Here is a 26593-nt window from a genome sequence, read left to right on the forward strand (position 1 = left end):
AATGCTGCCAAGAACTTCCTATCGTGTACCATGAGAGATTCAACAGCACACGAAACCCCATTCATTAAATACACAGTTAACGAAGCAACCCTTGGCAAAAGGCACAACCCAGCTGACATTTGAAGCACTCGGGACTTTCCAAAGGAAATAATTAAAGAACGCATTAAGAAGAAATACCCCAGTGCTTAGCAGTCATAATTAAAAAATAACAGTTCCCAATCTGGAGCTCTCATAATTTTAGGGTCCTTGACATTAGAAATGAAGAACAGTTATTTATGCTCAGTTTTTCAGCAAACCTAGAAAAGGCAACATCCTTGCCCACTCTTATTAGCAAAAGTGAAATAAAACAACTATATGCACCAGGCTGTAAATCTGTCAACTTAGTGTGAGTACACAAGCTACCTTATTTTGTCATTTAGATGCTTTAATAAATTTAAAATGATCCAACTAAGTATCCCTTAGTAAATACTATTTGTTTAGTCGATGGAATCTTTCAAAATGTACAGTTCATGGGAGACAACAAACAGGTATGAAAGTTAGGAAGTATTCACCTAAGCATTAGGATTTGACAGTGATTACTTCACAGAATGCTTCTTTGCTTTTTCAGAGACCTAATCACTTCTTTACTTAAATGACAAGCATTCCCCTCTCAAACATTTAGGATCTCACACATTAAACCATAAAAGTAACAATGGCTCCTCGTCACTCAATGCTCAAGACCAAGAACTCAGTACTGTACTGGTATGTATTTAAATCATCCTACAAAATAAGTAGTTACAATCTCATTTGACAAAGAGGGAAGCTACTTCAGAAAAACTGAGGAACTTGCCCAAGGCAGTGTAACTAGTTAAGTAGCTGAGCAGGAATTCGAACCTAGGCCTGTTTGAATCTATATCCACACTCATAGCCATATTCATAACCATATCCCTATCCATATATACCTATTGATTATGCAATGCATTGCCTTCATAAAATAATATTAACATCACGGAACAGATTTTGACACACAGCTTCTCGGGAACAAGTCTACTTTGTAAAGTCTTTTCATTCAAGATGCTAAAAGCCACAGTGTTGGCTGCCTTACGTGTCCACTTCCCTGTTTCCATTGAGGGTTCTCAGGTGGTGGTGTGATCGAAAAGGCTGTATATATATGCATAACCCACGGATACAGACAATAGTGTGGTGAAGGCCTGGGGGGAGTGTGGGCTAGAGGGGGTCAATGGGAAAAAAGGGGGAATCTGTAATACTTTTAACAATAAGGATTTTTTTTTTTTTTTAAGCCAAGGCCAGCAGCTATGGCAAGAAAGGGGATTCATACAACTTGAGTACAGTAACCACAGGTCAGATAACCAGCTCTTGAAATCTCAGGTTCAGGAGGCTTATTAGAGGCCTATAGTTTTTATTGCTGAAGGGAACTTAACTGCCATAAAAAGAGTCCCATGGAAAGAAAACCAAAAGAGCTATAGTCTATCCCTGGCTTTGGAGACAGGCATCCACATTCTGTCCACTCCTTCCCCATTCTGCCCTGCTAGCTGAGTGTTTGGAGCAAGCGGCTTGCCTCTGAAGAGAGCCACACTGCAGTGCAGTCAGAGGCTCTTTGCTGTCTCCCGCACTGAGCCATTCGCCAGGGCATCCAAATCTCTTCCATTGACGGACCCATTCCTGCTATTTTACTGCAAGAAGCTCTACTGGGGCCTCGTGATTATTGAAAAATAGTAATTGGCGTGCTAATTCACTTTTTTTTCTGATTTTGTTTTTTTCTCTAGTTGTACATTTGTCCTCCAAATAATAAATGATACAATTTTCTGGCATGAGGCCAGATTCACTGATGTGTTAAAGCCAAAATGATTGTAATCATTTATGAATTATAACTTTACAAATAATTATAATGACAGGACTGTAATTTTACACAAGAGATCATTTCTTTTGCTACATAAAGCTTTCTTTAAGTGAGTGTGAATGAATAATAGCCACCAGCTTTGGCTTGCTACAGCTTGGAAAGCTAGATTAGAGCAACTTCAATAGTTCTGTCACCTATGTTTAACTTATCCGTGCAGAAAACAAAAACCTCTATGATACAATGTATAAACATTATTAGGATAATTAATGTAAATGTCTTGGTATGGGGGGGGTGACTAACATATATTAGAACATATTATTAAGCTATGATAATTAAATCAAGTAGAATTAGATCAAGGGGAAAAGAAACAACGGAATGTACAAGAACAGAACCTGTACATATAAGCATTTAATGTTATATCTGGATTTATAAGAATAGCCCTTGTAAGCCTAGATATAACATTTGGTGCCACTATTTTGTCATCAGTTTAAAGGCATCATTCTTGGTTCATTGGAAAATATGTTCCCTTAAAAAAAATAATTGTGGCTACTCTTTTCTCATTGAACCTGGGAGACAATTCTAACATTTTGGATAAAGTAAGCATGCACTGCCCTTAGTAGCAGCATCTGCCTGCTTGGAATAGACACTTTAACTTTAATTTATGAGGTGTTACCTTCTGCAAGATCATGAAAGACTGATGCGGAAAATATCTTCATCACTTCATTGCAAAATAACAGTCAACATTGCAAGTTTGTTTCTAGTTAACTTTTTCAGTGTCTTTCTAAATATCATTAGGGGGGGAAAGTAACTTGAAGATTTTTTACCCTCAGGACTTCTATTTTTATATTTGCCCTTTAGCTTATTGTGAAGCGAACACAGCTTTAAAATTAGGATTGCGTTTAAGTTAGTTACTTCCTTTTCTGCCTTGTTGCATAAGAGAGGGCTGCTCCTTTGTAATTGTTCTCCTCATTCTGCTTCTGTGGTAGAGATGGTTCACTGGCCTGCTCATTTCTTTTAATAACCTTGAAAGAGCACTGGACACTGAAGTCTCTGATACTTGTTCATGATCTGAGCTTGATGCCAACTGGGACAGTCCCTTAGTTTATCTGAGCCTCCGCGTCTTCATCTAAAAAAAAAGATTGATCTTAATTTTCAACTTGTTTTTTTTTTTTTTTTTAAATGGACACCTCAAATCTCACATTACTGACAATAGTGGTTTTGTTCTTTCATTTTCCCCCATAGGATTACTGAATTAATCTTTTTTAAAAAATATTGATTTCAGAGAGGAAGGGAGAGGGAGAGAAAGATAGAAACACCAATGATGAGAGAGAATTATTGATCAGCTGCCTCCTGCACGCCCCCTCCTGGGGATGTAGCCCTCAACCTGGGCATGTGCCCTCCTTGACTGGAATTGAACCCGGGAACTTTAAGTCCACAGGCCAATGCTCTATCTATCCACTGAGTCAAACCAGCTAGGGCTGATTACTGAATCATTAACGTGAGAAAAATAGACATTCTTATTTAATGGAACTTGAGTTCTTTTGTCACATGTATATGCCACTGAAAGCTTCATTAAATAGAACTGTTACAGGGACAGCACAGTCCTTTAGCTCCCATGGCTAACTTGTACAGATGGTGTCCAATGTTGTCTAAATAACTTTAGGCAGTTCACTGATGATGGAATGAGGAAAGGGAAAAAGCCAGAAAGTTTCTCTTTTCCTTTTGCATTTACTTCTTTTTATGAATAGGATGTATTGAGCATATTTAATTGGAATTAAGCAAAAATATTTATTTTTCTACATGGCTTAGACAAAATATTTTTTTCCTTTCCAAATTTCAACTAATTTTTGTTTTCAAATTAAATTACAGTTATCTTTACTGAGAAATGATGTTATGGTGGTCTGTTTTTACATTCCAGAATTAATTTTACTTTTTGTTATGGGGAAAGTTTTAATTTAGGTAAAAATTTTATCTGCACAGACTCTCTAAGTAGGATTAAAATGGGAAAAGATTACCCCTAAAACACCCTCTTATCTTTCAAAATGCCTTATGTAACTCTCTTACATAGACTTTCCACAATGCTACGTTTTGTTTTTGAAGATGTATTGCGATACTTTATACTGGGCTCGTACATTTCCTACACTTTCCTTCCTATCTGCACCCCTTCTTCATTCACCCCAAATGTAAGTCGTACAACTAGACGCACATTGGCCTCAAGTGGACATATTCGAATTACAGGTGCTAATGTCTATGCTGTGACTAAAATCCTATTAATCCCTTGGTCAGTTAAATTCAACATTTTACTATAGGCAAATATAGTAAATATATGCTAGGCTTTTTGTGTAAGAAAATGAATTTGCATAAGAAACTTGATCTTGGATAGAAGATAGGACAATATTGAGTGCAGTGGTTTAAAAAAAGTGGCCACCTTGCTTCAACTCTGCTTTTAGATTTATCTCTTCTAAGGAGCTTTAAGGAAGATTTGTTTAATTTTCTACTTTTTAAAATTATAAAATAATCTTTTTCTGGCTAAAGTCTTTGCTTTGTAGTATGCCAAGTCTATACGTGCTAAAATTTGTTTTTTGGCCCAGACATTTTTATTCCAAATTAGTCAGACCATCTGTGTGTCTTAACTATAAGAACTCTCTAATTTCATACATGTGATTTTTTTTCTGGGCATAATGATAGCAGGTTTGGCACCCTACATATAAAGATATGTACATTGGATAGTATATAAATTGTGTGTGTTTATGAGTACATTGGATAGTATATAAATTGTGTGTGTTTATGAGTGTCCACACATAGTTTACACATTACCAATATACATGGCCATAGCAAGTATTTAAGAACAATTAAACTGGTTTATTTTCCTTGAACCATGTTCTTCTATTGTACTGGGCATATACCCAGGGGAGTAATTAAAATGGTATTTTCTCCAGTACCTCACCTGATAAGTACTTATCTGGTTAAAATGAAGGTGTGAGATTGAAAATGAATTATAAAATAATAAATAAGTTAATGCCGGGGATGAAAGTTGTAACACATTTTATTTCCTTTTTTGAGCTGTTCCTTATCTAGGTCATGACAAAACAAATGCAATTTTCTTCCCACTTGCTGGGGTGGTCCTTGTACTGTTCACTTACTGGGTAACCCTTGGTTGTATTTTGAAATGAGCACATTGCTATGAATAGATGATGCTTGAACAGATCACAGAGAGGAGAAAATAAGAATTAAATTCGGGCATTTCAAATATCCTCACTTTTTCTTAATAGAGTAAAAGAATCAAATGCATTTACAACAAACAAAAAGTACAACTAAAACAACAGTCCCCTTAGGTAATTCTTAAGCCGCATGGGATTTTAGAATGTATACATCATGAGTGAAATACCTGTTGAAAAACTACATTATAGTCCTGCAAACAGAGTAATAGGCCCCTTGGCTTAAATCAAACTTGAAGAGACATTTTAATTAAGAGGCACATGAAAAATTCCATGAATATTTGATTCATTTAAAAATATTTAATTGAGGAGAAATGAAAGGGAAAATCCTCGTCTTTTGGAATAACCCATGTATCTTATAACAAGGTCATCCATTTGCATGGTGGCAAATAGCTATTTGATTGTGAATCTTCTACTTACTAAGCAAGTGCAATCATAAATAAATAAATAAATAAATAAATAAATAAATAAACAAACAAACACCTGAGATTTCATGCTGAGGTACTAAGACAAAGTTTGAAGTTAACGTCATGAGATATTCAGACAGTATTAGACAGGGTCATGATATAAGACTTTCATTGAGCTCTGTGGCCCCACATATTTGTTGATAAAATAGGGTACCATTATCTATGTCCTAAGATGCTTGTGAGAAGTAAACACATAATTCATATAAATCTTTTGTAACGGAGCCTGGCAGAGAGTAAACACTCATCAATCTGAACTGATATGGTTGTTGTTGTAGTGGTCGTTTTCGTTGTTACATGCACAGAAGCCCTCTTCTGAGTGAAAGAAAAACTCCTACAATTGCTACTTCCTATTTGCTGGCTAAGAAACCGCATCTACAGAGAAAGTCTGCTGTATACTTTAAACTACAATGTGAATGAATATCAGGATGTGCAAGGATTCCCCCCAGTTTGCTGTGATCACTTTGACCCTGCTGCTCTATTAATTACTTTAAAACCCTGACCATCTACCAAGTGCCACGTTAGCTGTTACTCTTGTTACAACATTTATATTGTACAACATTAATTCATTTAGAGTGATAAGCCTACCACACAAGCATATCACTCCTCTTCTTCCACATTTAAGTGTGAGGGGCATTTTAAAAATTCTAACAAATGTTGGAGGAAAGGAAAAAGATCATCATATCAGTGTGTGGAAATTATATGGCAGTGAAAACGAAGCAACCCACTAAAACAGCAAATAACAAATCAATGACAGAAATCCTACTTTACACTATGACTATCTTTTGGAGACAAATGATATAAGCTTATGAAGTAGGAAGTGAAATTTAACATTTTTAATTACTCTTGAAAAAGTCAATATTCCAAAAAAAAATATGGATTCCACAACAGATCCAAATTAGTGTACAATAATATATCATCATTGATTATTAAGATGCTAAGTATATAGAGATTTGTTGAAAGTCGAAACTATTAAATAAATTGCAACTTGTTAGAAATAAGAAAAGAGATATCTGAATAATGGTAAATTACTGAGAAACATAATAGAAAAAAGCAAAAAAGAGCTTACATGAGAATTTTTACAAGATGGAGTGCTTACTGGCTACTCCTTGTTATTATAATTGATCTATGTTCAGGCCATTTTAAGATACGTCTAACTTTAGAAAAATACGGTGATTGTGAAATCTGGGTCACATGAAGTAATAGTGTAGAGCTGAGAGCTATCTGCCTGCCCATCCAAAATTGCTTTTCTAGCTTATAGTGTTGCCTTTCAAAGAATACAAAATGAGAAGGGGGAAAAAACACATTGTGCTTTCCCTCAAGACACTTCTTCTAGGAAAATGATTCTACCTCTGGGGAATTTAAACTTGGGTGTTTTTCACTGTAAAAGTAATTTACACCCTCCAAAATGAGGTTTGAAAGTGAAGTTTTCTAATACATAGGCCTGCTTTCCATTTATATGCACAGGAGTTTCTCCATTTTCCTAGAGAAATAGGCTGAAAATAGTAGCTAGGTTATGGTATTAGTCCACAGTACCACAGTCTGTATTGACTTTAGAAAGGAAGGGTAAGGGATATAGAGAGAGAAACATCAATGAGAGAGAAACATCAGTCGGCTGCCTCTTGCATGCCCCTCACTGGGGATCGAGCCCACAATCCTGGCATGTGCCCTGACCAGGAATTGAACCAATGAACTGTTGGTTCATGCTCAATCGCTGAGCCATGCCAGCGCGACATTCTATTGTATTTTACTTATATTTGTAAATATTGTTATTAATAGTACTCTGTAATCTGGGATTGAGGTTTTTATAAAAAGTAAAGGAAGGATTTTATTCAACTTGCACCAAATATTTTGTGTGTCTACGCTGTGCCAGGTGCACTGATCTTAGTGCTGGGCTGTAGTGAGCAGGGTCCCTACCTACATAAAGCACGGGATCTGGTGAATATTGATTTTCTTTGTTGGGGTGTGGGGTGGAGGGACAGTACAAGGCTAACACTAAGTAGTATGATCAAGGGAATCCCTATTTTTCTTCTCCATGAACTTAAACCTCCCTGTCACCAGGACACCCAATTCGCTGATGGCATTACAAGTCTCTCACTGAAACCGCCCCCCCCCCCCCCGAGATTTGCCCAGTCCCCACATCCTTCATCTTTCAGGTAGCTGATGAGACTCGTGTGGCAATATACCCACCCTTGTACCCACTTGCTCATGTCAGAAACACCCAATTCCATTGCTGTGGTTTATTGCAAAGGAAATGTGTGAGCATTGTTCAGCATGATCATCCTTATCACTTGGGTCAGAAAATATTCGTTCCTAATCAATATCCATGTCAAAAGAATTCCCAGATATTAAAATACAAATCACAAGTGAAAATGGAAAATGATTTGAGGTGGCTTGCACATTATGGCGAGAGGTTATAAAAGTGGAAAATCATCTGTGCACAGCGTTTTCTCCACTTCTAACGATGCTGAAAAACGGCAATTCTAAAGTAGCCTTCCCAAGGCTTAAGAGCGCTTCCTGTTTTCCAGGAAGTATACTTAAGATTTAATCTAATTCCTTTCTGCTATTGCTTACGTTCATTTTCTCTTCTTTTGTTGTTAATAGAAGCTTGTTAAACCATTATACATATTTGTTCAAAGAGCAGGGAATATGATATTCTTTAGCATAATCTTTCCTCAACATAAAGGTAAATTAAAACATTAGGACTAGCATTTGAAATATATGACTTATTTAGTTGGCACAAATCAAGTATAAAATACCATTTATATGAGTGTGCATAATTTGTAAATGTTTCCTTATAATGAATTTATTTAGAATGAATATCGCTGTGTCTACTTAGTAAAGAGAGGATGATATTTGTAATCATGCAGTTTGAAGTAGTTGATAATCTTACCATGTACCTGGCATTGGATTGATTGCCTTTATGTGGATTTTCTCACTTATATGAATTTACTTCTTTAATCATTGTAACCATCCTATAAGGTATTATCTCCTTATGAGGGACAAAAAGAAGGTAATGTTTGAACTTAGGGAATCCAGTGCCAGACCATGCACTCTTTTTTTTTTTTAAATATATTTTATTGATTTTTTACAGAGAGGAAGGAAGAGAGATAGAGAGTTAGAAACATCGATGGGAGAGAAACATCGATCAGCTGCCTCCTGCACATCTCCCACTGGGGATGTGCCCGCAACCCAGGTACATGCCCTTGACTGGAATCGAACCCGGGACCCCTCAGTCCGCAGGCCGACGCTCTATCCACTGAGCCAAACCGGTTTCGGCCAGACCATGCACTCTTAATCACTCTGAAAAATAAAGTATCCATTAACTCCTCATTTCGGGAAACTCATCAGCCACACTAACTCTTGGCTCAGCTGGCCTTGGGTTTGGAAGAATTAACTGCTGTGTTGACCTGGTTAAAGACAGGCTTTCTTACTTTTTCTGTTATATAAATGCAATTTTACACATGGACAAATGAGTTTAGAATCTGACAGTGTTGGCTGCTGTGAAATTTTGAGTGCCCTCTTAAAAGATTTGAGACAGTTGTCTGGACATAGATAACTGATGCACCCTTATGTCGGTATGACCTACATTTTGGGGGAATGTAATTATCCATGATATGCATTTTGTGGAGAAAGGGTATGGATCTCTCTTTATTCTTATGTCACAATCGCTCTACATTTATTAAGGTGATGTGATGGCAGATGCGTGATATTGTGAGACCTGCCAGTGGATTTGTCCAGGGTGCTATCTGGATTCCAAAACAACCCCAGAACCAGTGATCAGCACCACCCACCACTTTACATGAAGTGCCTTAGGAAATGACAGTACAGGACACACTTTGCTCCACATCTGTTACATTCAAAGTGAAATGGAGCACCAGTGATCCAGGTTGAATGGATCCAGAGTAAACACCGTGTTCCAGAATTACGTAACATTATTCAGACAGTTACTAATGTAGGGCAGGGCAAGAGCGAGCTTCTGCACCTTAGTTGTATTTTATGATTTTTCTGTGAAAATGTAGGATTTTTTTCCCCTCAACTTGTGATTATCTTATAAATGACATATACGGAGTGGGACGATATAGGTTTACAGCTGTTCATATGGAAAATAATACAATGATTAATAAACAATAATTAAAGAATAAACTGTGTTTCATGTACTCACCATTGTAAACCTACTTTTGTACCATCCTGTATATCACCATGGATATATAGACACGAGCAGAGATTCTGTAGTGTAAGGGACTGTTATGCAAAAGTATTTAATTTCAGATAGTTTAGACATGAGAAGACTGAAAAACCTCAATACTTGTATTTAATAAACAACGTATAATAGTCAACTAATGAAAGCAAATGGCTTTTATAAGCCCAAGTCTACACATACTTGAAATGCAAGCTCTCGGCAGATTTATTCAAATTATTTGAGTTAACTACAGGCAGCTTCCGTGTGTGTGTGCAGGCACGTTATATGAATGACATTATTTTGGAATGGTTACTGTTCAATGAGTTGATACTTGAATTTTACTTGGCTGAAAAACATGGCATTATACATCAAAAGGCATTGAACATTGTGTACCTTTTCTTGATCTACTCGCCAGTTACATGAGCTGATGACAACACATTCTAAATATTAAACTATGAGCTGGTCTCTCACTGTTATCTTTTGCCTACAGGTTGTATATAAAAATAATGATGTAAGGCTGGAATTATCTCGACTTGCCAAGCAAGGAGACCCTAAGATGAAGATCCATGGAGTAGTGGCATTTAAATGTGAGAATGTTGCAACTTTGGACCCAATCACCTTTGAAACCCCGGAGTCTTTCATCTCTTTGCCTAAATGGAATGCAAAGAAAACAGGCTCCATATCATTTGATTTCCGCACAACAGAGCCAAATGGCCTCATCTTATTTAGCCATGGCAAGCCACGACACCAAAAAGATGCCAAGCACCCACAGATGATCAAGGTTGACTTCTTTGCTATTGAGATGCTGGATGGCCACCTCTACCTCCTCCTAGACATGGGGTCAGGTACAATAAAAATCAAAGCCCTGCAGAAGAAGGTGAATGATGGAGAATGGTATCATGTGGACTTCCAGAGAGATGGACGGTCAGGTAATTTATCTGTTTCCCATGCTGTTTATCTGCTGGAATATCCCATCCACCCCTTTCCTTTCCTAAGGAATTAAAACCAAGACATATTAAAGATTTTCTGCATTTCTGTCTTTAGGGTAAAGGAAATTATCTGTTGCTATTTCTGTTTCACATCATAGAAAGAGATAATTAATCATCATAGTTGGGCATCAAACTCCAAATGCTCAAATGGCTTCTTAAGTGAATACTTATTGGATAATCACGTGTCCAATCTTGCAAGAAATTTTATCTTGAATTTACAAATGACAAAATTGAGTGTTCTGGCATTACCGATGAACATTTACATAACTGGGTGTTTGGAGGTGCCTGAAATGGCAAATCTAAATTATGAAAAAAAAATGATTATCCATACAGAGAATCCTTGGTGTAATACAGCACACTTTTTATTCGAGTTAGGACTAGGTAGCAAAAAACACTTTAATATAGTTGTATTTCAAGGACACTGGCAAAACTACTGGCTTCCAAGTCGCTTTCCTTGCTGGTGAAAGATGTTTGGAATTCCACCAATAGGGATTCATTCCACCTGGGTTTGGTTTTGTTTTGTTTTGTTTTGTTTTGTTTTGTTTTGTTTTGCTATACCTTTTCTCCTGAAGCTGTGTGCTTGTGTGGCAGGGAAAGAAAGGGACTTGTAGGGAAGGCCTAAAAGAAAATAATTTCTTTACTCTGAAGTGTTTTGGAGTGGGGTAGGGAGCATAGCAAGGCTGGGGAACGTCCGACCCACAGACCTTATTAGGCCCATGAAATAATTTAGTCTGGCCCTGCCAAACTAAATTAGGGGTGAGGTAATTAAATGTTTGACCAAATATAGCAGGGTAATTTTTAAGTTGATAACTTTGTATGGCCTGCCAATGAGGTTATAAATATCCAAATGGCCCTTGACAGAAAAAAAGTTCCCCACTGCTGGGGCATAGGAAGATGAGTAGCATGGTGGGAGGTGGAACAGTGAGTTGCTAAGAATCATATAGGCAGAGATCATAGCATTTGTGAAAGATGAGGGGGCGGGGGCAAACAATTTTTTTTATATATACAACTATATATTCCTTCTTACTTCTTTTACCATCTTCACTCTGTGCTTCCATAATCTGATTCTCTCATTTACAAATCAAATTATGTTCTTCTAATAAAAGACAACTGAATTTAGACCTAGCCACTCTCCTCTCCCTCCCCAACTCTCTCATTTGCACATGTACTATACCACCCGCTCTGGATTTTCCACTGGATACCAGTAGAAACTCGGCCAAGGCATTTTGGGGGGGGGGGGGGGCTTGAATTGCTTGCTGTGTAAAACATATTGGGAGGACCAATTTCATTTCAGATCCCAGACCCAGTGAAGTGGGATCGACAGCGATGGGACCTAAGATTCTATATTTTTGCAGAGCTTTCCAGCAGACTTAATGATCAGCCAAATTTGAGAGCCACAGACCAGATGATACTTAGTGCTTCTTTCAGATCCAATAGTCTGTGATTACCATCCTATTTGAGAGGGGTCAGAGACTCATTTATCACTTGCTACTTCTCTGCAATGGAACAGTTTCTGATTTCACTATTATTTATACCTTGTTTTCCTGTTTACAAATCAAGAAGATTGTGTTTCCCTTCCTAGAAATATCTCTTTTTTTGCACAATAAAATAAATATATGGAATGTGTGAAAATTAGGAGGGAGTTGGCGGTGAGGGAGAAGAATTGAAGAAAGCTCAGAACCCCAGGTATCTCAGATACTCTGTTTCTGATTCCTCACTCTCTGGGAACGTGGTCTCTCTATGTTGTCATTCTTTCATTTCTCTACGGAACTCCACTAGGACAATGGTTACAGTTCATGCCATGTCATTTTTTCCCCGAGTGTCTTAGATAATTGACAGTAGACAGCAAAATATTTTTCTTGACTGCTCTACTATACAGATTCCATTAGAAATTCGATTCCTCTATGTTTTTCTGATTTAAGCTGAGAAGAGTACATTGGTGTGAATACAGTGATGTTGCAATAGAGCGAGTGCTCCCTTTGGCTTCCCTCAGCCTATTTCTAGAGTTAGCAGTTAAGTTGCTACTTAAGAACTTTTAAACAGAAGATGTAGAGGAGGATAGGCACATGGACTAATCTTCTGTTTTAGAATACTAACTGGTGGATATCATAGTTGGACTTAAAGCACATTTAGAATAAAATTTTGAAATTAATTTATGAGAATATGTAGGTTTTTAGACTTTATTACAACCTAACACATAACTGATCAAATTAAGTGGACAACATTCGGAAGATCAGAGAGATAAATAATACCACACTTCAGATCAGTTGTATTTCATTCCCGTACGAATGAGGTATTTTCTAATTATCCGAAGAAATACGTGGTTGATGTCAAAATTTTAGGAAATGCAAAAGAATGTAAAAAGGAAAATAAGCCACCCATTATTTATTTGATAATGATGACTTATACCTGGATATTTTTTTCCTGTCTTTTCTAAAACTTATTTTAATTATAGTTCATATACAATATTTTATTAGTTTCAGGTGTACAAATGGTGACTTAAATTTAAATATCTTATGCAGTTGTCACCATGTTAAGTCTGGTAACTATCTGACTCTTTCCAGACATAAGTGGTGATACAATCTAAATAGTTTCCCCAAGTTCTCTGGGTGACCTAGTACAATAACGATCAGATAGATACTTTAATCCGCAAGCATAATAAAATCTACGTTGTCTATTTAAAGTTCTTTAATTCATTCAAATTACCAAAAATTTATTAACTGTCCTTTTTATACCCTCATTGGAAAAGCTCAAAGCTAGATGGAAAGAAGAAAGAGATGTCTTCAAAGAGGGCTAAGAAAGAAAACAAATAAAACATGAGATTTTTGTTGGGATCCAATGGAAAATTTAAGTTACTATGTTTGGTGTTGTTTTCACGGCAAAGTACTTTTATGATTATATGATTAAAATTATATGATTATAATTTTAGATTAGTGAACTGGAACAAACAATATAAAAACCAATACTTATTCACTAAACCAAGTTCTGCCCTTTACTAAATTGAAAAAAAAAAAAAAGGAAGAAAGAAAGCTCATATTATGTTGGCCAAGCTCAAGGGAGTTTAATGTAATTTTAATAACTGTAGTTGTTAATATTTTATATATAGTATTTTAATTAAATTCTATATTTACACACTAAATTGGTTTGATGTAAAGCAGACTTTAAAAGATTGAGTGAATCGCTATACTAGCTTTTATTTTTGAGTTAAGCTGGTGAGATGTGAACATTTGTAGCTCAGTTAAAACTAGGAAACATATCATTTCAAGGAGTAATTTATTTTACTCATTTTTCACATCAGCTATATTCAGAAGCTGTATGAAAATTACTCTTGATATAATGCGGGGAAATGGTGCTGCCAAGACAAAAGGCAGTGTGGGATGTCTTCTAATTCATGAACAATGAAGGTCTTATCTATTGATTTGTCTGGGATACTCCTTAGTACTATATTTCAAAACATTTAATGAACTATATTTTTTTTCTGTTACTAACGTAGAGGGAGCCCAGACCTAAGAATTATTCCTCTTGCTATTGACCATGCAAAAATAAGTAGGAATAAGAGTCATGGCCATTCATTTGATGCTAATAACTTTTGGTTATCTTGGTTGGAGATAGGGTTAAAACTGTATTTGGTGGATAGACTTATTTTTTAAATATTCTGCAAACATTTTATAATGGAAACCCATGTGTGAGAGGCAGATTCTTATTTATGTTTATACCCACAGGTCCCAGTACTTCTTGTATAATAGCAGTGGCTCAATAAGTATTTGTTATAAGAGAAAATAAAGAATAAAAACATGTGAATGGCTCAGTAGCAACCCACCTCTAATGTTTTAAAATAGTAACATTATCCTTACATTTGAAGAGGAATAGCACCCTTTTAGTTGTAAATGTAACTTTTTATTTTTTTAGTTAATCTTCACCCAGGGATATTTTTCCATTGATTTATAGGGAGAGTGGTAGAGAGAGGGAATGACAGAGAGAAACATTGATGTGAGCGAAACACATTGATTGGTTGCCTCCTGCATGAGCCCTGACCAGGGCCCGGGGCCAGGGAGGAGCCTGCAAACAAGGTATGTGCCCTTGACTGGAATTGAACCGACGACCCTTTGGTCTGCAGGCCAATGCTCTATCCACTGAATCAAACCAGCCATGGTTTAAGTGTAACTTTTTAAAGGAATTACACCTCTGTCTGAAAGCAGTTTACACATTACACTATAGGATAACAGGTCTTGTCCCTCTTTTAAGGATACAATATTATTCTCCAAACCCAGGGAATGGTGATAAGCCAGGCACAAAAATGACAAGCTTTTATGAGAATAGGACTGCTACCCCTGCTAGTCATTAGGTCCCCATGCCTTTTAGCAAACATGTGGGTAGAAGGAAAATCAATCATGAGGGGAGGTGTTCACTCCTTTTGGGCGACTGGGATATACAGCTACAGTTAGCATGCTAGTGACAAGGAAGATAGTCACAAGGCTATCCATTTTCTGGTGATATGCTTTTCAGTCCTTTGTTCAATAAGAGATTGGTATATGAACCCCTTATTTGATGAGAAATACTGCCTTCATCTGAATACTTTACTAGGACTCAATATCAAAACAATGAATTGCATTGGGTTATATGTCCCTGTTTTCAATCTCTGACATGGGAAGGAGAGAAGCACTTTAATTCCCACACTTTGGTTAATATTGTTTGGGCACAGCTGTTCTCTCTGTATAATGTAGCTTCTTTCATGCTTAGTCGGTTACCAATGACATAGGAGGCCAAGTAGGCTGAGCCATGGATGGCATTTTCAGATCCTACACGACACTGGTAGAGGAAGGACCATGCAAAGTCCAGCCATGATTTTTGTGGATCAGAGTGTATGACTTGAGTGCCTCCCAAAGTGGATGTCCCCCATGGGTAGCTTAGCAACTTGACCGAGCAAAAGTCCTAACTTGCTGAGTTAATGCATGTGGTTGAAGAGGCTCTTTACCCTGCAAACTTTGCGGGACTTACATTTCCTTACCAGTCCCTCCTCCCTTTCCAGAGTTACTCTTTCCCTCTTTTATGCTCCCAAATTCAATAGAAAATAACTGCAAGGGTATTTAGCTGAAGTGTGAATTGTGTTAAAATTAGGATGAGATTAATGACTGTTTTTGTTTGTTTTTTAAATTGCACATGCTTTTTATTTTTTTTTATTAGAGGCCCAGTGCATGAAATTCATGCACTCGGGGGGGGGGGGTCCCTCAGCCCAGCCTGCGCCCTCTTGCGGTCTGGGAGCCCTCAGGGGATGTCCGACTGATGGCTTAGCACTGCCACGGAGGCAGAAGAGGCTCCCGCCACTGCTACTGAGCTTGCCAGCCATGAGCCCAGCTTCTGGCTGAGCTGCGCACCCCTTGTGGGAGCACACTGACCACCAGGGGGCAGATCCTATGTTGAGCATCTGCCCCCTGGTGGTCAGTGCACATCATAGTGACCGGTCATTCTGCCATTCAGTCGATTTGTATATTAGCCTTTTGTTATATAGGATTTTTATTTTTTAAATATATTTTTATTGACTTCAGAGTGGATGGGAGAGGCAGTGAGAGGTAAGAACATCAATGATGAGAGAAAATCATTGATTGACTGCCTCCTGCACACTCCCTACTGGAGATTGAATGCTTAGCTCTTGACTGGAATTGAACCTGGGACCCTTCAGTCCACAGGCCGAAGCTCTATCCACTGAGCCAAACCCGTAGGGCAGGTTAATGACTGTTTTCTGGGGGCATGAATATTATTTAAATTTGTGTTAAGCTCTTTGGCTCAGTCAAGGGTATCCTCTCAAGTATTTTCATAGCCAACTGCCAGTCTTTTTTTTTTTTTTGCAAACCATCATTACACATTGAAATAAAAAAGAAAACTCATTATTCTTGTCAAAATCTGTGTGTGTATATACAGCGGGGTACAGTGGTTATTCATGGGTAAGCCTACATTTAACAGCTAAGAAGCCATTGAGATTTGAATTGAAGTCACAGAGTTCCAGTTTAAGAACTAGAAATTACAGTGGGAAAGGCACAAGGCTCTCTCTAGAGCACATAATTAGAGGTTTATAGTAATCACTGTTTGATGTGAATAGCACTTTTTAGCGATCTATTACCAGCACTGATTTCTGCATATAGCATTCAGGAATCACCACTCTTAGACATTTCTACTTGAACAACCATTAGACATTTTCTCTGTTTAGATCTTGATTTGAACTTGCCCTCTGACTATAAACATTCCTCCCATGCCTTCCCAGTAGCCTGTTGCATATATTAAAATAGTTTTCAGTAAATTTATAAAACTTCAATTTGTATTCATGTCCATAAACCACTCACCATCAAGGGAGCCCTGAGATATTTTCTAAATAATGTATCAATTATTCTGATGACTAGATGGTTGTTATATTAAATTTTATTAAATCAATGCTTGTGCTTATGTATTTATTCTGAACATATTTAAAAGGAAAAAGTCATCAGTCTTCCCTGCTCAAAACATTTTAAATTTGGCACATTGTTTCCAATCTTTGTTAATATGTACATGTATTTTATATAGTTGAGATTACAGTATAAACATAATTCATCAGGCTATTTGTTTAAATTATGTCATAAACTCTTTTTTTTGCAACAACATTTATTCTCTGGGAGTTATGAAAATAGCATCTGAGAATCAAAGCTGAGCTTGGCAGAGGGACCTTAACGAGGCTCCCAGGCTTGTAGGACTCAGTGTATTAACTTGTTTATAGAAAAGAAAATCACAGTGACAAATATTGACCCTACTCATCTGAGAACTGCTCAGGGGCCTTGACTACTTTATCCCAACTGTAGAGACCGGAGACAGGTCATCTTAAATAAGATATAGAAGAATCTCAGAACATCATAGGCTAATATTACTACACTAGAGGCCCAGGGCATGAAATTCCTGCATGGGTGGGGTCCCTAGCCAGTGATCAGGGCCTATTGGGGCCATCTTGCCAAGTCCCGATTGGGACTGGGCTGGCTAGGGCCTACTGGCCTGATGGCTGGGGCCTGGGGGCCTGCTGGCAGGGGCCTGGAGGCCTGCCGCCCACTGGATGGGGCCTGCCAGACAGGGGGAGGGACAGCGGGAGGTTGGCTGGCCATGGGAGGTTGGCTGTGGGAGCACACTGACCACCAGGGGGCAGCTCCTGTGTTGATCATCTGGACCACGGTGGTCAGTATGTGTCAGCGACTCGTTGACTGATCGTTCCAGTCGTTCCGGTTGTTCAGCCTTACCAGTTGCTTAGGCTTTTATATATATAGATATTGCCTTACTGTGTACTCTTCCTGTTCAGAAGGCATGTTCCCCACTCTTTTGGTTAAGTTTTAGCTCTCATTGTAAGTCTGTTTGGAGTTGAGGGACAAAATAGACCAGCTATATAGAGATGAGTATTCAGGTTCCTGTAACAAATTTTCCTTCATAAATGCATAAATAAGCATAAATTGGCATATCATATTGGCAGATCTACATAGGAGGCATTCCATATCCCATGGAAGTTATTTTCTCATAGAGACTTAATATCTTGGTATTCTCAATTTATACGTAGGTTTTATGGGCCTGATGAATATCAGTTGAGCCCTGAAAGATGGAACCTTGCTCTCTAAGTCTACCAAATCTTCTTTCTGGACCTACCAGGCTAAGGGGCAGACCCTGGGCTGCTGTGTCAATGCACTCTCCGGAAACAGGCTGTTATCTGACCACGCCCAGCCACACTGATCCTCTCTGTTCAGTGCTGAGTGGAAATCTGTGGACCTTCGGCAAAATAATATTTTAATTGCTACAAAATATGTCACTTGATTGATATTTACTATTTCTGACCATTGTATATGATCATTTTACTAACATGTTTTCTGTGCATTTATTTTTTTCCAGCGAAATCTATTTTTTAATGCATATGTTGCTGTGAGTATGTATGTGCTCATGGGCTTACCACATGGCATGTATATAACATAAAAATATGTGCTGTTGGTGAAAATGTTCAGGCAATTCAAAAGTACATAAGTAGCCCTAGGTGGTTTGGCTCAGTGGATAGAGCATCAGCCTGCAGACTGAAGGGTCCTGGGTTTTGTTCTGGTCAAGAGCACATGCCTAGGTTGCAGGCTCGATCCCCAGTAGGGGGTGTGCAAGAGGCAGCCAATCGATGATTCTCTCGCATTATTGATGTTTCTATCTCTCTCTCCCTCTCCCTTCCTCTCTGAAATCAATAATATATATATACACACACACACATACATACATATACATATATGTATGTATATATTTTAAAAGTACATAAGTAAAACGTTTTCATTTGCCACACACTTCCCTCATCAATTCACTACCTCCTTCATGGTAACCATTAACATAATTTGGTATTAAGAAATTCCCAAGTATTTTTCTATGCATCAATATAACTATAAATAGATTTATGCATATGAAATAAATTTAGAGCTTATTTTTTCCATAAACAAGATCATTTTTCAACAATTATTGTGTGACTTAAAAACCTACTGAGAATATTTTCTATGCCATTTTTTGTAGTGACACCTTATATCCCTTCATTTGAACATAATACGTATTTACTTGTTCTTTCTCTATTGATGGACATTTAACTTTTAGCTTTTTAAAAACTTTCACTGTTTTAAACTAATTTATAAAGGAAGTCGATATTATGTTTTTATGTGTAACATTCAGAATTTTTGTAGCATAGATTCTGATAACTGTAATTGCTGGGTTAATTGCATTTTAATGTTTAAGATAATGACAGGTTTTTTTTTACTTATCAACTGTTTGAATTTACACCCTTATCTATAGTGTATGAGCTGCCCTTTTCCTGTCAGTCTTGCCTCTCACAGATATTTTCAAACGTTTATATTTTGTTCCAAGATTTATTTCTTCATATATTGCTTTAATTCCTGAAATCCGTGGGCTTATGAGTGACGTGACTCCAAGTAAGCAGAAAACATATAGTAGTAAGTCGAAAACAATATACTATATTTTTGTTTTAAAATAAAGTTTATTTTAGTGCATAATGCAGAACAGGAGGAGTTCTGTTAAACCTAACACATGACATTTTTTTAAAAGACACAGAAAATTAAGATGGCAGAAAGGAATTATCCACTCATAGCCCCAAGACTCCAAAACTTCCATTGTTAATATCATGGTCTTTTTGTCCCCACTATCTATATATTATGAGAATTCTATATTTTGCTTTATACAATATAATTAATACTCCATTATGCTTTTATCACTTATACTAGAGGCCCGATGCATGAAATTCATGCAAGGGGCCTGGCCCTCGCAGCCCCTTGCAGTCCTGGCTTCCTCTGGGAGGTCCTCCAGACCTTTGTTCTGCTATTCGGTCTAATTAGCATATTAGCTTGATAAAAAAGGATTACCTCTTTTCACTGATTTTGGTTTTGTTAATAGACTATGAATTTGCCAAGTACATTTTTAAGTTTGTAGGTTTTGATTCTCTTCTGCAATGAGAGGTGTATCAGAATTATTGGTTGATAAAATTGATATTTCGCTAAAAATTATTTTAAGCAGTAACTTCAAAAATTTTATTCAAAAAGGAACCCTAGTGACCCTCCAGTCAATTCCTTTATTTTTGCACAAGAGCCACACTGGAGCCTAATGAATCCATTATTTGTCTAAACCTGCCAGCTAGTTAGTTGCAAAGCAGGAGCATGAAAATTGGTTTCCTGTGGCCAGGCAAAAGCTGTTCCCATTACAGCCCACCATTTCCTACCCACTTACTTCCCAGTCACTTATACTTTTACAGTAATTTAAAACTTGAAACCAAATAGACTTATTCTAAATCTCACCTTCACTTCATGTTTCTTCACACCTTGTAAGCTAATCTTTTGAAGTGGAGTAGCCAAGAAAAATTGGATGGAAAAAAAAAGTGAAAAGGAACAGGTTATAAATAGCAGATCAAATTGTAAAGTTGATTTCGACTTTTATAACTAAGAACTGTCTTCAATAGTTTGTCCCCTTTTACATACACTTTCACATAAAATGTGAATTTATTATTTATGATCAGAAATGTTCTTAAATACAGGGTGGGGATGATATCTGACCCTTGCATATGCTGGATGTGACTCCTTACATTGAACCCAGGCCTAAATTAAAGCTTGAGTTCCCCTTGGATTATATTTGGGTTGAAAGTTGGATTATATTCCTTTCGCTTTCTTTCTTGTCGTTCATTGTTGCTTCTTCCCATGAGAATTCTAAAATTGTCTCTCAAAGGGATACTATGGAACTATGGGAAGAACATCCTTATCATTATGATAATAACCTCTCAATCCGTGTCTTTACAACCTGGGGTTAAAGTGAATTTGGAGAGTTATGTCTAGCATTTGTATTAATAAAATTATATACTAGAAAGAAAATACCAGATTGCCTCAGTGGTAGTAGTGTTCAATATTTTTCTATTAAACTTTTGTTCCAGTGTGTGTGTGTGTGCGCGCGTGTGTGTGTGTGTGTAAGCATGTTTGCATGTGTGCACTGGGCTATATGTGAAGAAACCTGTGGATTAACTTTAGGTGTGTGGTCAAAAAACTCTGATCACAAAGTTAGAGTTTGGCCACAACAAGTATGTTCATGAAAACGTCTCTGAACTCTCTTACAATGCTTTGTTCAAAACAGACCCTAAGACACTATAAGTAAAGTCCAGAGCCTAGTCACACATTCTCACTGTCTAACAGTTCAGAGGTGATTATCAGAAGTACCTGGCAGCAGTGTTGCCCCTGAGAGTGTGGGCACATTGAATATGGAAACTGCATGGTGCACCCAGCTCTGGAACTATGTGGGAGTCAAAGAGAGTGGGTGTTATGCAAACCACTGAATTCCCTCATCTCAGGGATCCTTCAAGCATCCTCTTAGCGTCAGACTTAAAACATCATGAATAAGGACAATACAGTTTTTCCAAGTGTTTCCTTTTCTTCCCTGAACTAAAACAAGTTTGTTCCATGAATAAAAAAGCATGTGGGAAAAGTTACATATTTTTAAGAACATATTTCCACTCTTGTAAAACTTTTTTATTGTTCACTTGCTCTGTGTCTCTCTCTCTCTGAATATTATATATTCACTAGAGGCCCGATGCACGAAATTCGTGCAAGAGTAAGCCTTCCTTCCCCCGACTGCTGACACCGGCTTCCCTCTGGCACCCGGGACCTGGGCTTCCCTCCAGCCGTCAGCAGGCACTGGGGACCCGGGCTTCCCTCACAGCCCCAGAAGGTCATCTGGTCTAATTAGCATATTATGCTTTTTTTATTATTATAGATTTCCAGTTGGCCTTCTTGAACTAATTTGAAGAAGGGGTGTTACCCTTTTATCTTAAAAACACAAATCACTGTGTTCATTGCACCCAATCCTTTGCCACACAACTCTTTGCTTTTCTCATATAGTATTTTTTTTTAATTTTATTTATTGATTTGAGAGAGAGAGAGAGATTGATTTTTTTCCAGTTATTTTTTCACTCATTGGGTGGTTCTTGTATGTGGCCCGACTGGGGATGGAACCTACAACTTTGGTGTATCTGGATGATGTTCTGATCAACTCAACTACCAGACCAGGGCAGAACATTTCTTTTTAACGTCCACCTTTTCTTTTGTCATTAGCACTCCCTGTCTCATCATTTTCTAACTTAACATTAGCTGCTGTGTGGGAGAGGAGATCATCTGTTAACCTGCTTCCTGTTGGGCATGTTGGACAGTTAAAAATATATGTAATGAAATTCTATTTAGAGAAGTGTCACCATTCACTCTCTCAAAATTATACCTCTCATTTCCACAGATTGCTATGCTTTATATTTTTCTCAGTAGGATCTCATGCTACCTCTTGTCCCTAAATGAGTTTTCCTCTAGATGCTTGCACAGATGTGAACAGTAAAAATGAGTACTTTGTCGCTTTCCCTTTTGCCGTCTCCTTCTGAAATGATGGTTACACGCTCCTCGTTGGAAGGCCGGAATAGCAATACCTTTGAGTGTTTCTCCCCTAGGAGCTTTCTTCATTTCTTTCTGTGGAAGTCTAGAGAGACAGATGTCCTCTAATGACCTGGCCACCTGCCCCTTCTCTGCTGGCGGCTCCCACGCCCTCCTCCCTCACACAGAGCCCGTTACACTGCCCGTGCTGCGGAGCGCCCCTCTGCTGGGGTCTGGAATGCCCCTGGTACCATACAGAGGCAGCAGCCATGCCCTCAGTTAGATGCACGTCTCACATTCATCACAGGCTGTATTTTCATGTGGAGCTAGTCTCAGGTATCCCATGAAACAACTGAAATGCATCTTCCCACCCACAGTACGCTTTCCCTGCCTGTCCCTACTTCTGTCCCCATCCTCTGTCTTTCGGCCTCTCCTGCGTGTCCGCCCCCTAAGTCCCCGAGGCTCTATGTCAGTGGCGGGCATGGCACCAGATGTTTTCTAATCCACTTTCTCTCTTCAGACTCCTCCTGTTAGGCTTTAAGCCCTAGACCTGAGAGGAATCTGGGATAACCCAGTAATGGGTCAGTGTGGTGGTCTTTTCCGGTATCATATTTGCACTTTTACGAAGATCGTTCTGGAGATAGAATATTGGTGGGAATTTGAGTAGTCTGGTGGTACAGGAAGGAGGTTTTGATTGTATCTGTCTTCCATCTTTCTTTATTTCCCCCTTCTTTCTTCTTTTAATGGATTCCACAAGTATTTTTCTGTGATCCTCAAGGAATCCCATGTGAATGTCTACTCTTCCTCCTATGCTTAGGGCCAGGGTCCTGTGTATTTATAAACTAATAGAATTATTTTCTTCTTATATTTGGAGTGAGCAGGGAAAATTTGTCAATTTAGATAAGTAACTAGTTTGATTTTTAAAAAGTAAACAGCAGCCCTGGCTGGTGTGGCTCAGTTGGTTGAAGTGTCATCCGTACACCAAAAGGTGGGGGCATCAATTCCTGTTCAGGGCACATACCCAGGTTGTGGGTTCAGTCCCTGGTCGAGGTACATGTGGAAAGCAACTGATCAATGTTTCTCTCTCTCTCTCTCCTTTCCTCTTTTTAAAATTAATTTTTAAAAAGGTAAAAAAAATAAACAGCAAATTTAACTTGGTTCTTGTGATTAATCATGACACAGCATTTATTTAGATACTTTACTAGTATTATTTACTTAATACTCAGAACAACCATGTGAGGTAGGTCATATTATTATGCCCATATATGGAATGAGTAAACCAAGGGCTTAGCAGTTAATTGCTTGATTCATGTGGCTAAGAATGATTAAGTCAGGTGTTGACATAGATAATCACTCAAACTATTATATTCAGTAAAATCAATCAAGTCAGTTTAAGATGGATGCACACGATCTTTCCTTAGTTCACAGGTGTGTACCAGCTTTAAAAACGAGTGCTAACCAGGGAGAGTCTGCCTTTATTCCTGAGTGGTACAGAATGTCGATTCCTCCTTTCTCTGTCTCTTTCTTTCTTGACTATTAGTGATATGGAATGCCAATTTCTCTTGCCTTCTTCACTTCCTTCCTTTCTTCCTTTCCTGGCTAAACTATGAGAGGCTGACAAACACTCTGTGTTGGCTGTGCACTTTGGATTTTATTCCCAAAGTCAAATACAGGCATACCTCAGAGATATTGTGGGTTTGGTTCCAGACCACCACAATAAAGCGAGTCATCCTTTTGCTAGCAGAGGGTCTTGCCTTTATTTTATAAAAAGTGTAACAGCTGTGATGTGCAATAAAGCCACCTGTGATAAAATGAGGCATGCCTGTAGAATCATTTTACTTACAGCCTGCCTTAATTCCACAAGTCTCTGTTAGTTTCACTGAGAAGTACAAATACACTAGGAATAGAAAGAAACCTGTGAAACTGTGCCCTCTAGGAGATCACCCGGAGGCCCATGAGAGAAGGAAAGGGTCGTATGTAGGGCACGGTGCACGCTGTAAAGATCTGTGTGTCTCCTGTCTTTGCCACAGGTACCATTTCTGTCAACACTCTGCGCACACCCTACACTGCCCCCGGGGAGAGTGAGATTCTGGACCTGGATGATGAGTTGTACCTGGGGGGCCTCCCAGAAAACAAAGCCGGCCTCGTCTTCCCCACCGAGGTGTGGACTGCTCTGCTCAACTATGGCTACGTGGGCTGCATCAGGGATCTGTTCATCGACGGCCAGAGCAAAGACATCCGGCAAATGGCTGAAGTGCAAAGCACCGCTGGAGTGAAGCCCTCCTGCTCCAGGGAAACAGCGAAACCGTGCCTTAGCAACCCTTGCAAAAACAACGGCATGTGCCGGGATGGGTGGAACCGATACGTCTGCGATTGTTCCGGAACAGGCTACCTGGGCAGGTCCTGCGAGAGAGGTAGGAGTCCCAAAACCAAGCCGCTGAACTCCCGTGAGATAAAAGCTTCTTGCACACTGACCTTAAACTCTAGATTGACCGTGGACACCTAACGTGTGCCCTGCTGAAGTGAGCTCCCTGCAAGCTGGGCAGTGACTCCTGACAGGTTCTTGATGCGTCCTTAATGATCTTCAAAGGACCCGATTCGGGTAGACACAGCTTTTTAAGGATATTTCAGGAATACATACTAGTATGTGGGTATTTTGTATCCTAGGGTATGAGCCTAAGCAGTATGGTAGACAATAACTGCTTTCTCTTTTGCCCAGTTTTTAAATTTTAGGACACTAGAAAGTAAAGGCATGAATTAGACACATTTATGGAATCCAGGGCTACTATCTATCCCCTCAAATATACTAGTAGCATTAGAAGCAGGCTAAGCAGGAAGTTGCAACTTCCCTGACACTATTGCGGGAGAATCAGGTTAGCCTGCTCATTTCACTTCAGTCACCTTACCCAGGTTTGACATTTGAAAAGTAAGCTGACTTTGCATCACCCCAGTTACACCAGCATTTGCAGAAGTGCGCCCCAGTTTCAAAGGCACTTGCTTACCTTTGCCCCAGACCTAACTGGTCACGGAAGATTCATTGCCTATTCGATATGAAATGAAGGCATTGTGTGTCTGCAGAAGCTCTAAGCAGGCACCTCCATTTCCTTCTCTCTTAAGAGACTGAGCTACATTCCTTCTTCCTTTCCTCTCGATTTAGAAGGAGAAGAATAAGGGTTAAAGGGAGGGTGAAGGGTAAAGGCTGTCACAGTTCATCTGCAGACTGGGCTAAAGGGAGAAATAGCAGAACCAGTAGGTCTCAGCATGTACCTCTATCGATCTAAGAGTTTCAGATAAATGCTTTAGTCGCTACTCCCATTGCCACTCATTTTCAACAATGGAACACAAAAAATCAATATGAAGAAATATTGATGAGTTTTTCCATTGTGCTCTCACACTCTACATAACATCGCTGTTAGCCATTAACCTCAAAGTAACCGGCATCTATTTTTTCAGCTATGAATATTTAGTCTTTTTCTTCCCTCATTTCTACAACAGTTTAATACAACATTAAGGTAACACTTTCTAGAGACAAAGTGGTGATTTTCTAGAATCCCAAGTTGAAATGTGACTTTAGTTCTTGATCTGAATAAGGAGGTTTGTCATTTCATCAGCTCTATTATTAACATGAATCAATATGAAAAATAATAAGAATAAATCAAATACTCACCTTAAATTACCTAACAAAATACTATCTCTGTTCTGTTATACAATTAGATGGGTCAATAGATGGGTAAAAATTTTAATAACATTGATGCATTCATTTTCCTAATTGCAATGGCTGTGAATTGTCATTAGGGGTTAGGTATTTCTGTGCAGTTTTCATTTGCAAGGTGCATGTGGTCTCTGTAAGTTTTCTCATTTTCCCTTCTAATCTCGTTTGTTTGTGTAGTTTGGTGTTTAGAAATTGCCAAAGGGACCAACAGTAACACCAAAGAGACAAAGCTCATGAGATGTGTTACAATTAGTCATAACGTG

The 26593-nt window shown here is 38.4% G+C and overlaps 1 protein-coding gene across 1 annotated transcript in view; it reads left to right on the forward strand.

The window, feature by feature from the left end:
- The window catches only part of NRXN1 (neurexin 1), a 1005506-nt gene that overhangs the window by 438069 nt on the left and 540844 nt on the right, over window positions 1-26593 (forward strand). The window contains exons 8-9 of the mRNA XM_081100745.1: window positions 10196-10634; window positions 24649-25032. Of these exons, the coding sequence (XP_080956871.1) occupies window positions 10196-10634; window positions 24649-25032 (823 nt within the window). The remainder of the gene's footprint in view (window positions 1-10195; window positions 10635-24648; window positions 25033-26593) is intronic.

This window comes from Myotis nattereri (genome assembly GCF_964212035.1).
Source record: "Myotis nattereri genome assembly, chromosome: 10".
Lineage (NCBI taxonomy): Eukaryota > Metazoa > Chordata > Mammalia > Chiroptera > Vespertilionidae > Myotis > Myotis nattereri.